The sequence below is a fragment of the Syngnathus scovelli genome, chromosome 1 (genome assembly GCF_024217435.2).
Source record: "Syngnathus scovelli strain Florida chromosome 1, RoL_Ssco_1.2, whole genome shotgun sequence".
In the NCBI taxonomy this organism is placed as follows: Eukaryota; Metazoa; Chordata; class Actinopteri; order Syngnathiformes; family Syngnathidae; genus Syngnathus; species Syngnathus scovelli.
In genome coordinates, this window is record NC_090847.1 from 17,208,234 (window position 1) to 17,222,007 (window position 13,774).

At 39.9% G+C, this 13,774-nt stretch overlaps 1 protein-coding gene across 2 annotated transcripts; it reads left to right on the forward strand.

Annotated features, from left to right (window-relative positions):
* Positions 1-1,195: 1,195 nt before the first annotated feature.
* snx25 (sorting nexin 25) lies at positions 1,196-11,676 on the forward strand. Of its 2 annotated transcripts, none has more exons than XM_049742321.2 (23): positions 1,196-1,356; positions 1,656-2,356; positions 3,232-3,316; positions 4,292-4,508; positions 4,959-5,131; positions 5,685-5,871; positions 6,298-6,368; positions 6,746-6,936; positions 7,068-7,199; positions 7,298-7,447; positions 7,529-7,654; positions 7,899-8,063; positions 8,268-8,399; positions 8,769-8,909; positions 9,021-9,134; positions 9,301-9,378; positions 9,572-9,655; positions 9,721-9,838; positions 9,992-10,058; positions 10,145-10,326; positions 10,469-10,569; positions 10,645-10,714; positions 10,842-11,676. In XM_049742321.2, the coding sequence occupies exons 2-22, from the start codon at positions 2,012-2,014 to the stop codon at positions 10,708-10,710; spliced, it is 2,925 nt and encodes a 974-aa protein (XP_049598278.1). In that variant the 5' UTR covers positions 1,196-1,356; positions 1,656-2,011; the 3' UTR covers positions 10,711-10,714; positions 10,842-11,676. The 2 variants fall into 2 exon arrangements, with proteins under 2 accessions (XP_049598278.1, XP_049598298.1); XM_049742341.1 differs by having other exon boundaries at positions 1,197-1,356; positions 1,656-1,848.
* The last annotated feature ends 2,098 nt before the right edge of the window (positions 11,677-13,774 follow it).

The window sequence follows — 13,774 nt, forward strand, 5'->3', positions numbered from 1 at the left end:
ACCATCTATTGGATTAAAACGGACGCACGGTGCACTTTAGCAATTAACAGCGCCCCCTGCTGCCGCCCCTCGAAACTTTCAACATTGACCCCAACGTTTATATAGATATTTTTTCCCCTCAAACTGGATGCATTGCTTACCCCTTAATATACAGGCATTTTGCTTGCATATTCAAGATCAACCATGGTGCTGTCACGAACGGGTTTTGGCTCTTGTACTTGGAGTACAGAAAAATGTTGACAGTAATATTCGCTACAAATTAAAACCACAAATCAGTACCACCTTCCTGCATGCATTTTTTTTTTTTTTTTTTTTTACATAGAAACTGTTTTTCCTAGCATCAGTTTATGTCCAGGCACGGCGTGTTACACCGGAGCGAGGGAGTGGTAACGCACAGTCAGAAATCTTTTAACCCCACCACCATACCCATTGAGCAATTCGTTTTACATTCAAAAATGTTTTCTTTTTAAATTACGTTGTATTAAGAGGTTCAGGTTAAAATGTCCACTCTATTCCAATATAACTCCTGCTTCCATGGCTGTTTGTGAGCAAGGGGAGGGTAAGGGGGATACTCTTTACTTGCGCTTTCGAAGAAACATTTTTAGGGTAAAGATTTAATAGGCTTGTTGTAATAGGTTTAAATTAACTATTTTGTTGAATGTTCCGCGGCTAAATTAATTTAAAAGGACGTTTATATAGAGCAGTGATTCTCAACTGATTTTGTCCAAGGGACAATTAGCTGGAAAATAAATCACGTCTAAATAATAATTAAATTTTATTTTTAAAAATGTTACAATTATTTTCCATTTCCAATTTCGCGGACCACCTGCAATACCGCTACGGACCACTAAAGGGCCGCGGACCACAGGTTGACAGTGCCTCATATAGAGCATGCTTGTGCTGTTTATCATGTCATTGGTGAAAAAACGAGAACCTCTGATTGAAGAAAGTGAAGTCGATTCTTTTATCTCAAACACACGCATACACATGCACAAAAGAGCCCCAAGACTCGTTGTACCATATTTATTTAACTAATCTCATAGGACCAGAACCAGTGTAGGTAAACGCCACAAAGCGTTCACGTGTGTGCACTTGATTATATTAATTTATTTCCCCATTAGCGTTTTTTTCTTCTTCCGCTGAGCACAACAACGGATGTCCCGTCCGCTCGGAGTGTACTGACACACAAAACAAGCCACGCCATCTGGCGCTAACACCACAGCTGATTGGCTGATACTCTTTCGCGTTCAGACAGATTGTTGTTCGGCTGGAGCTCGATGAAAAATAACAGCTTGTTATACTGATTGTCGCGGATGATTTTTCCCTGGATCAAGGCTACTTTTAAAAAGTTAAAATGTAATTGATCTCGCTCGACTCATTCATATTTGAGGAGGAACGTGAGAATGTAATGTGGATTAATTTGAAAGGATATTGAAGTAGCTAATGTTAGCTGGTGTTGAATTGCTTATTTAAAGAGCTGGCTAGTTTGGCTAGTTGCGGTTAGCTTCATGGCTAACTCTCAAACGAGTTTGCTGTTTATTAAATGAATATGTATGTCATGTTGATTGTAATTAACAACTTCAACAACGCGCGTTAGCCTCTTGCTATCCGGGTTCGCACCGTCACTAAGCTACCTCTATCCATTTGTCTCCAAGGTGACGGGGCTTGTGCTTCCATTCATCTCATTCCGCCTGGTATCTTTCTGCAAGACGCGTGCCACTGTTGATCATTCAAGATCAACTGTGGTGCTGTCACGAAGACCATACTGTGGATGACTGACGTGACGGTGCTGCGTGGCTGTCGCCGCCGGGCGGGCCGATGTTAGGAGCGGAGAACACGGCGGAGTAGGTCGGTCAGGAGATGCCGGAGTGGGGATGCCGCTTCTTGAACACAATGCTGTAGTTGAGGGTATAGAAGAGTGCACCTACCTCTCTAAATCGGCACTTGGACACGCGAATCAACTTTTCTGCCCAACCAGTAGTGGCACATATATGGATGGTGGGGTCGCAGTATGCCCACCCCCTCATCTACCACATCAAAACAGACTGGAGAGAGCAGCAGTGCAGGAGAGGGGCCCATGTTTGCCAGCGCTTCCTCTTCTCTTAACTCATCTTTCCGGTTTGTCCCAGCTTTTCTTCTGGGTGTGGTGGCAGCAGTAGTGTTGCAGCTGTCATGGGGAGGCCTGTCCCTTACATCTTTCTTCTTGAAGCTCTTCATTTATGTGTCATTCGCCCTACTTTGTTTCCTGGCTGGGAGCTTTGTTCTGCTTGTCAGGAAGAGCCCTCTCAAAGTCAGCTGCTTTGACAGACACAAGAAACATTCAGTCCAACAGCTGGAATTCTTCAATAAGCTCATGGTAAGATGTCGCTACGGTCAGAAAATAAGACACAGGCTCCCTCCTTCAACCAGCCACGACATTTAATAATAATACATAAATCTTATATTTGCAGCCACTTGCACAAGGGACACTGTAGGAAACGATCTAATTTTGCTTAATTTGATTATTTATGAATTGCAGATGTATCTGTGCCTGTGCTATTTAGTGACAGGTAAATGAGATAAATATTAGACCTAAGATGCAGTGCCGTTCTACGTAGCAAATACCACACAGTAACTTTGTCTCAGTACTGATTGGAACTAAGCAATAATAACAGTGCAAAAGCTTTTTTATTTTTGACACAAGTATTTTTTAATATTCATTACCTGTACCGCTTGTCCCCATGGGGGTCGCGGGTTTGCTGGAGCCTATCCTAGCAGTAGGCCGGAACACCCTGAACTGGTTGCCAGCCAATTGCAGGTATTTTATAATAATCGTACCTAATTGTTCTGGCCGATTGATGTCAGACATTGTCGTGTAGCGCTGAGCAGAACTAATGCGATGGTTTCAGTGAGCTCAGTGTACATTTACAAGGTTTTCAATTTATTTCTGAAAAGGGACAACAAATAACAGGCTTGTGCAATTTGGCAGATTCGCAAAGGAAAGTGATAGTGTCTCCTCTGTCTGGCTTTTAGTAGCAACACTGTGTTTGTTCGCTCTTGCGCTCAATGACTTATGTTGATATTGTAGGAAAAAAATCGTATGCATTTTCTCTTATGTAAAGGCGTAAAGACAAATTTTCAATTCCATCCTACATTTGTAGCCCTAGTACATTTCCCCTCAACCTTCATATCAATATTTTACTGCGCCCCCGATTGAAGGGCATAAACTGATGTTTGACTGTTTTTCCCCAGACTCGATTTGTGGCCCCAGTACAAGAATCGAGCCAGACTCGGCGAGTGGTGGTGTCGCATAATTTGGACAAAGCACTAAAGGAAGGTAAACGAAGAATTTTTATTTCATTTTTTCGTATGGTGGTGCACAGGATGAAACTCAGGTTGTAAGTCATGTGCACCAAACTTTATTTTACGAGGAGCATAATTTATGAATGTCTTTAGGAAATCTAGTCCCTGTACTCCCATTGCTGTGTGTCTTGCATTTCTCATGTTACAAGTGTATTATTAGTCTTTCTAATTATAATATATTATATTTATAATGTATATAGAATATAATTATAATTCGTAATATATTTCTATTACTATGCCTACTACTTCATGCTGAGCAAATCTGTTGACCTGGCTTTGCTAAATTTCTCAACAACCTCAGCATCTAAAAAAACTGCTGACTGATGGATCTTTGTGCCTCCATGTCATCACAGCCAGACGCTGATATTGTAACTCTTAGAGCAGTGTAACACGTCTGCAAAATGAGTTACAAAACAAAGAAGTAGTTGGCTTCCTTATTTACACAGAGGGGTGTGCATTTGAATCTGTTGCATGCTTTTGGAAATAAATAACATTGGTAATATTAGGCTCAAAAGTTCAGAAGTCTATTTCATGGTGTTTACATCTAGATGTCTTAAACAACTCAGGACAGAGCACCTTTTGTTTGAAGCAAGCCACTTTGCAAGAGAGCAAAAGCAGCCACGCAGGCTCAACCCATGACTGTACTTGCTTCACGGATAAGTTTGTGTTTTTTGGCTCATAAGCAGATCCTTTTTTTCTCTCAATACTTTGGCCTTTCAATCACTTAGGTCGAGGTTCATCTTGGTCTCATCAGACCTTAAAACCTAGCATATGCACATTTGCTTGTTAGATAAGTGTATCATTGTAAAATGTGTATTTACACTGTACAGTAATGGGAATATATTTTTGGCACACAGTTTCATGAGATATTTTCTGTTGTCAGCCCTGATAAAGCTATTTTTTTCAAACCACAATATGTTTTTGATTAAGACGTTTGTTCTCCCCACAGTGTTGGACTATGCCTACAGAGACTACATCCTGTCCTGGTACATTCCTTTGAGTCGTGATGAGGGCCAGTTGTACTCCATGCTGTCAGAGGACTGGTGGCAGATGATTGGCCAGTTGAGATGTCGACTGGCTGATATAGATCTTGTGAACCTGGTGTGTTATGACACCGTCCAAATTTTACATGCACACTTCACTGGTCTCAAGGCTGCATCTTCAAGGTACACACTTCTCCCTTTTTTTTTTTTGTTCATACATTCAAACGACAAGCAAAAATGTACTGAATCCAGAAGTTGGTGTGGCTGTGTGTAAACTTTTAAGAAAAAAAAATTGTGTTGTAATGGAATTTGGTGTTGTAATGTAATGATGTAACTGTCACCTATTTTTTCCCGATCTGACTCACTGTCTCTGGAAATTACATTGTGCCCTCACTTTCTGTCACCTACATAAAAAGTGCAAGTTTTGGCTGATCAACTAGTTGCATTATCATGAAAGGCCAGACAAGCCTTAATATCAGCCCTTCTGTGTAAGATAAATGATGATCTTTAGTGTGTATGAGTTTTCATTCAGAACTCACTGCAGTGCTCGGTATTAATCTCAATAGGACTTTAAACAATTCATTACTGGGCTTATCCTGTTCCCTCTTCATTGTGCATCTTTTGTGTGGACAGACCGGATGAAGGAGCTCGGCCATTCCCTCTCCATCCGTGTTTGGTTAGTCCGGAGTCAGAGCTGACCTTCCTCCGCTGTGTTGCCAGAATACTGCTGCTATGTCTGCTGCCGCAAAAGGACGCAAAGTCTCACACACTACGCTGCTGCCTCACAGAAGTGATCACTACTAAAGGTATTTTAACTTGCTTGTCACTCACTTGCTTGTGATTCTAAGTCAGTACTTTTATAGTAAAACAGAAATCAAGTAATGCGATTTATTTGATTCCCATGTTCAATCTTGGGAGGGGTCGATCTTCACCTGGTAGTATTTGTCCATTCAAAAGTGCTCTTGAGTTGCCAAGTTTGTTAGAGCAGCACCCTTGTCAGCTCACCTCAGAGATTTTCAATTGGACACGGCCAGGCACATTGATGTGCAAAATGTTCATAAACCTATCTTGGTTCAATTTTAAACATCACCAAACATTGACATTTTAACAACAATTTTGTAATCATTTTTTTTCAACACCCACTGCAAACTCGTCACGTATAACACGCAAAAAGATTTGTCATCTATAGCATTTGGGAATAAACAATTGCAACAGCCAAAAGTATATGTAATAAAGTAGAGCTTGAATTGGAGATTCGTTATTACAAGATAATGCCCCGAGCACTTGTTTGTCCTCTAATGCTTTATTTTTCATGAAAATTCGATAACCAAGTCTTCATTTTTTGTGCATGTACTGCAGTGTTGAAGCCTTTAGTGGAAGTTCTTAGCGACCCCGACTCCATAAACAGGATGCTGCTGTCTCAAATGGAGCAGCGGGAGCAGCAGGCGGAGCAGCAGAAGAAAGCTTACACCTATGCTGCCTCTTATGAAGACTTCATTAAACTGATATCAACTTCCACAGATGTCATTTTCCTCAAGCAACTCAGGCATGGCACTAAAATAATGCACACTACATGCACAAGTGATGGAATGGAAAGACACTGCGAGACCTGCAGGTCTCGCTGTCCAATGTACTGAGTGCAATGTACACAAACACGCTTAGCAAACGGTGTTAAGGGCTCATCTTTTTGCAGCTGTGAGCTGATGTTACCATGGGAGCAGACAGTGCGAGGCGATTTGAGAAACCTCAATGGAGGAAAACAAATCCGATTTCTATTTTGTCTCATTAGTCCAAGATATTCTGCCAACTTCGGTCGTATTACTCATGTTCCAATTGCTTGCCACATTACATTATGATTCGAAAGATAAAGAATAATCGTGCATGTAATATTTGTTGTACATGTAATGCTGTAATAATCCTGACATCCAAAGACAGCGCTTTTGCTAAACAACCCAATTTTTCCTCCATCCAGGTATCAGATAGTGGTGGAAATTATTCATGCTACCACCATCAGCAGCCTGCCTCAGCTCAAGAAACAGAAAGGTGCTATTTGTTCTTCTCATTAATATCAGTGTTTTATTTATTTATTTATTTTTATTTAAAACATCATTCAGGAGTTTTGGATTACTTCTGATTTTGTGCCATTACATAGTACATATGTTAGGAATGGTGAAATGTATATCATATGTATCAAGTAAATATTGTATATCTACTACGCACCAACAGAGCGGCGCTACCGACTATGTAGTAATTATTACTACTTCAGTACGTTAATACTTTATTGAAGTCTTATCAGCAATTGGGTTTTGAACCCGCACAATCTATTGAACACGCGTGCTTTTGAGTAGAAAGTGACTGTGACGTCGCACTATGTAATTTTGGTGTTTCTCCATCTTTACGTCTTTCTCTTTCTCCCCCAGAGCGTAAAGGCAAAGAATCAGCAGCCATGAAGGCAGACTTGCTAAGGGCCAGAGATATGAAACGATACATCAATCAGCTGACTGTTGCTAAGAAACAATGTGAGAAACGAATCCGTCTACTTGGTGGACCAAACTATGAGAACAATGAAGATGGAGGAACTGATGACAGCGATGAGCCTTTAAGCCAGAGGGTATTCTTTTTTATTCTCTAACCATCTTGCAAAATGAAGCCTGAATTATTAATATAATTATATTGGCTGAATGTGCATGTGATTGGACCAAACCTCATGAGTCTCATAACAGTCTTCTTTCTCACATTCAGATTTTCCTCTTCGAGGACATCCTGTATAATCCAGGTTACAGGGAACATTTTCGAGATTACATGGAGAGAGTTGATAAAAGAGCTCTGATAAGCTTCTGGGAATTGGTGGAAACATTGAAAACTGCCAACAAGGTGACACGCATGCCAAAATATTCACTTTATAAAGTCGACGAAGGTTTGAATGCAATACAGTATGTGTGGGTGTGTTCTTATATATTCAAATTTCACAGAATGAGGTTCCCCAAATTGTCGGGGAAATCTACCAAAAGTTCTTTGTAGAAAGCAGAGAGATTCCAGTGGAGAAGTTGTTGTTGAAAGAGATCCAACAAAGTTTAGTGGGAAACAGAGGAACGCAAGTCTTTGTGAGACTTCAGGAACAGGTCAAATTTCCATAATTTCCAAAAAGTCAAGCATTGTCCAGACGAGACTACAGTGTTTATTCTGTTCTTGTCATTTTCTAGGTGGCTGAGACGATGAGCGAACGTTACTACCCTTCCTTCCTGGTTTCGGATCTTTATGAAAGGCTCATCAAATACGATGAGCAGCACAGCCAATCACGGTGTAGCACTGAGGAGAAGGAAGAAGGGGTCAGACATGCAAGCAATTTCTAACATGAATGCACACAATCCACTAATGCCTTGGTGTTTACATTCCTCTTGGGTGTAAACAAGGCTGGGCAATATAGTAATATATTTATCTCACACGCTTGTAATTGTTGCACAAATATGCTATACTGTAACCTCCGACTGCACCCCACAGAACACCTTGCAATTTGAGATCAGGCTTTTAATTTTGATTTTGTTGTTTTTTCCTCCTCGTGTTGTGATGTAGTGTCGGGGTCTTGATACTGGAGAGGAAGTGTGTGATGAGGGCAGTAAAAGAATCAATGAACAGGCCAGCTATGCTGCCACTAAACTTTGCCAGTTGTATGACAAATTGGAGTACAAGAGACAAGCCCTGGGCTCTATTCAGAATGCACCAAAACCAGATAAAAGGGTAAGGACATATTCATAAATTGTTACTGTTACAACTAATCATCGACCTCTTGATCTTTGTGAGGGTGTGGATACAATTAGTGCAATGTATGTATGCCAATCCTTTTTAACACAAACCACTTCAAATTGAATTCTTGGCATCTGCAAATAAATCATGAATGCTTTTACCAGACATTTACTATTGTACAAAATGTTTGTGTCCTAGATTGTGAGCAAACTAAAGGAAGAAATAGGAGCCATGGAAAAAGAGCACAGTGAACTCCAGCAGCATATCACCAGGACGGATTGGTGGTGTGAAAACTTGGGTCACTGGAGGGCTACAATTACTACTGCTGAAGTAATTGCTTTTTCATACATATATATTATATATATATATATATATATATATTATACATATATATATAATATATATATTATAATTCATCCTATACATAAGACACTAGCGTGACAAATTTAGCCAACTGATTTTCTACATCGATCATTTGGTAGGAAGAAACCAGGTGCATTAGATCTTGCAATCCCTTCACGGACTTATTTTTTCACAAAACAGTACAATCCCACAATGCTTCTCTTCAAAGCATTGACAAATGACAGTGTCTGGTACTATCTAATGAGCCATTGGAGATTTTGTGGGGAAATCTGTACCGTGGTCATTTTAAAAATGGTAAAACTAATTTCAGCTCTAATGTCGATCTGTGTGTTTCAGGCTACAGAGGAAGGCGGGGAAACTGTAGCCTGTTACAATGTGTGTGTTGACCTGTTAGAAGGTGAGGAGACGGTTAACAGCCGCTGGAGCGTCCAAAGAAAACTTAGTGAATTCCATATGTTGCACCGCAAACTGACTGAGGTAAGACACCATCAAACTCTTAATTCCAGTAACCACATCACTGCAATACTTGCAGTAGTAATTTGATGTACAATATCACTACATTCACTAATTATTGTCTTGTTCTCTCAGTGTTTTCCATCTTTGAAGAAACTCCAATTACCATCCCTCAGCAAACTTCCCTTCAAATCCATCGACCAAAAGTTCTTAGACAAGAGCAAAACTCAGCTCAATACCTTTTTACAGGTAAACCTGAAAACTGTACATTATGTGCAGTCACCCTTAGAACAATATTAAGAACAGAGGGAGGGATGGACGGATACCTCAAAATCAATTGTTTGAGTCAACACAGTTGGCCACATTGTTGGTGACCATATCAACAATTTTCATAATTTTGTATGTGTGTTTGCAGCGACTGCTGACAGATGAGCGATTGTGTCAGTCAGAAGCACTTTATGCATTCCTCAGTCCGTCCCCAGAACACCTAAAGGTAAGCAATTTTTCCTAATTTTTCCTCATACTCGTTAACTATGTTAACGAGCAATACCATGTTGTGATTTTCATTTCTGTGTCTATTAGCTAATCTTATAATTTGCTCTGGGTATTTTCTTAGTTTTGTCAGAACAGACCATTTTGATGGCAATACAATACATTCACGTTGTGCTCCTATCTGATGTTTGAAGGTGATGTCCATTCAGAAGAAGTCCTCTTTCTCTCTGGCCTCCTTCCTGGAGAAACTCCCTGGGGATTTCTTTTCTCATACAGAGGTAGCGACTCATGCAGCGCGTCTGGCCATCATTCGGACTGCATGTGCTGTCATTGCTGCTTACAGGAGGAGGCAGACGACGACAGCGACTTGTCAGATTATGGTGATGAGACAGACGGCAGGAGAGACGCTCTGGCCGAACCTTGCTTTATGCTCATTGGCGAGATATTTGAACTCCGAGGAAGTGAGTCCATCACTTCCTGTATCACCTTTGGTTATTTTAGTCACACTTTATCTTGATGTCAGGCTTACTTTTGTTTTTCAAATGCGTTGAAAAATTCATTCCTCTGTGTATACTATTTCATTTGAATGTGTGTATTTCTGTTCATCTACTCAGTGTTTAAATGGGTCAGGAAAACTCTTATTGCACTAGTCCAGGTGACATTTGGACGAACTATCAACAAGTGAGTAACAAACATTGTGTCAATCTGACGTGTGGACATGGTGTTGTGCATACGCTCTTCAAACTTTTTATCCTGCTCAACTACAGACAGATCAGGGACACGGTGAACTGGATCTTCTCTGAACAGATGTTGGTCTGTTACATCAATGTCTTCAAGGACACTTTCTGGCCCAACGGGATTCTGGCACCACATGTCAATGTCCGAACTGATGCCGAACGCACTGAAACCAAGGAACGAGCTCAACAAAAACTACTTGATAATATTCCAGGTAGCAAACAAATAGGAGTGTGTGGGCATGATATCAAAAAGATACAAGGAGCTGAGTGAATTAAGTATTTGATGAAGTTCAAAACCTAGATGCAAGGTGCAGTGACGGGGAACTTTTTCTCTTCTTTTACCTTGTATATCAGATGCATTAGCAAATCTAGTGGGCCAACAGAATGCCCGTTATGGAGTCATCAAGGTCTTCAATGCCCTACAGGAAGCTAGTGCCAACAAACATCTTCTCTATGTAAGAACACTAACTTTCTTGGTAATTCTTTTTTTTTTTTATCTCTGTAAGCGTAACAGTTTTGTCTTTTTTTAGGTCTTGATGGAAATGCTACTTAAAGAAGTGTGTTCTGAACTCAGAGTAGAAGTTGACAACATGTGAACAAGTATATTTTTATTTTCAGATATTTTGTACTAGTTTATCGTGTGTGGTTTGTGTGTGTGTGCGTGCGTGCTTATTTCATATTAAATGTGGCTGTTTATTTCATATTAAATGTGGCTTTTTCTTTGCAGAACCTGCTGCCAGAATTGTGATGAAGGGATACCCAGAGTTGGATAAAAACAGGGTTTGGATTTTGTTTCAGTGACAGTTTGGGTTTTGTTTCAGTGACGACCTTATTCATTAGTTTATTTTTTCGTCTGTCATAAATGACAACCTTAAAATGTTCCCTATTGTTGCGTGGGAGGAACATTGTGATTGTGCATCTCCAGAGCGCACAATGAGCCATTAAAAATGTTATTTTGTTGCCAATGACAGAGACAACAAAGACAGCCTAATGGAATTCTGAGTGATTTTCTACGACATGTTTTTTGAGTGGATGTATAAAAAATGGTAAACTGAGGGGACGTAAAAGCGCTATGTTGGCACGGACTTTGCCGTTCTAAAGTTAATCGCTCATTACCTACCAAAATAAATGGACAAAGCAGTAGTTGGCTGATCTAAATTGTAAAACTTTACTGTGGAAGGATAACATGCTGGACTGTGTTAATGTTGGTACAATGTGGAAATACATTGATTTGGATTATTTTCACCCAATTGAAACTAACGCCACAATTCACATGTGTGAATTAGCATTTTGAAGCTGTGACATGCTTGTTCTTCATCATTAGCAGTAAACACCAGATCTGTATTACTGCCAGCGAAGATCATTTCTTGATCTATAGCTCAGAAAATGGAAACAAATCGTGAAAGTAGAAAACTCGGTTGTTGAGTCATCATGTTCAAACTGATTATATGTAGACCTTGATTAAATGCAGCAAAACAAATGAGGTTCAGGTTGCTTGTTGCCTTTGACAGGTGACAAACATGTTGAATGCAACCTCTCAACATTCCTGCTACACAAAATCTGAGCAACACTTGTGTTCTGTGTTTGTTGTTAAGGCTTATAATTGTGCAATATAATGCCATGTAAAAGTCGTGATTATTTTATTTATGATAATTATTGATAGATTTTATTTTTACCAACAATTATTTAGAGAACATTTATATAAGCAATAAATACATTAAAAAAAAATCCATGTGGTATTTTGTCTCAAAAATGGTTTATAAAAATGTAAGAATAGTGGTAACAGAGCTTTTGTCGATCTGTATTTAAGTCTAACTACACATGTTATTCCAGTGTTTGATAAGTAGCATTTCCTACAGTGAACTACAGAGTAGCATTTTAATAAGAGTACTGTATGGATGCAGACGTTAGACATGCATTGAAGTCATCAAATGTATTATATTGCGATTAGCACAAGTCGACAAGATGAACTTAAACTATTTGTTGCGCTAACGCTATTATACAGCACAACCAGTTCAGTCTGAAATGGCTACTCTGACCATCATTCATGGTTCTATACAGTGTATAATGTATGGAGAAGCTGGGTAACAATCCTGATCATTTCAATCAGGGAGACAGAAAACATGCAGGACATCGGCCCTCGGGGACCGGAGTTGCCAACCCATGCTGTACAGCAGGGGTGTCCCCAGTCCTCGAGGGCCGCATTCCTCCATGTTTTCCAAGTTTCCCTCGTTAAACACACCTGATTCAATGATCAGGCTCCTGCAGAACGTGAGGATGAACTGATCATTTGAATCAGGTGTGTTTAACGAGGGAAACTTGGAAAACATGGAGGAATGCGGCCCTCGAGGACTGGACTTGGACACCCCTGCCTTACACTGAGTGCCAAAAGTCCCAATGATCGTGAGCAGCAGGGGGTGCCCCATTTCAACCCCTTACACTGAGTGCCAAGCAGGGAAGAAATGGGTATCATTGTTAATAGCTCTAAGCCTAACCCTAACCGTAGCTCTAACCCAAGCTCTAACCCTAACACTAACCCTAGCTCCAACCCTAACCCTAGCTCTAACCCTAACCCTAGCTTTAAGCCTAACCCTAAACTTAGCTCTAACCCTAACCCTAGCTCTAACCCTAACCCTAGCTCTAAACCTAACCCTAACCTTAGCTCTAACCCTAACCCAAGCTCTAACCCTAACACTAACCATAGCTCCAACCCTAACCCTAACTCTAACCATAGGTCTAACCCTAGCTCCAACCCTAACCCCAACCCTAGCTCTAACCCTAACCCTAGAGCTAACACTAACCCTAACTCTAACCCTAGCTCTAACCCTAACCCTAAACGTAGCTCTAACCCTAACCCTAGCTCTAACCCTAGCTCTAACCCTAGCCCTAACCCTAGCCCTAACCCTAGCTCTAACCCTAGCCCTAAAAGAAAGATAGAAGATTCAGTTCACTTGAAAACTGGAATGCACATCACTAGTACAAAACAATGCAAGCAATTGTAGACTGCCGGTCAAAATAGCTGACTGGTTACTGACTCGAGCTCTTGCTCTGTAAGAACTTGGTTCGATCCCAGGTTCGAGAAATTACCTTGATGTGCTTTTGTTGTGCAATTAACCCTTTATTTATTTATTCTTTTTTGTTTAAACCTTGTGTAGTGTACCTATTGAAGGTGTACCTACACATATTGTCATATAAAGCATGATTAAGCTGATTTTTATGTTTTAATTAGCGAATAAAGAAACAAGGAATAAAACACCAGACAAGTTTTAACATAAAATAATAATATTGAAAGCAAATTTCAAACCAGCTCGGCAAGACTTATGTTCGATCCCAGGTGCGAGGAAATGCTTTTGTTGTGCAATTATCCCTTTATTTATTCTCTTTTTTTTAACCTCGTGTAGTGTACCTACACATATATTGTCATATAGTTAGTATAGTACAGTTAACCAAATGTCTGATTTTTATGTTTTAATTGGCGAATATAAAAACAAGGAATAAGACGCCAGACAAGTTTTAACATAAATGTTTATTAAAAATAATAATATTAAAAGCAAATTTCAAACCAGCAATCTAATGTGAAATTGCAGTAGATATAGTGGATAACAATATTTAGGCGTATATAGGTATACACGTTATTTAAAAACGACTATAAGTCCTCCC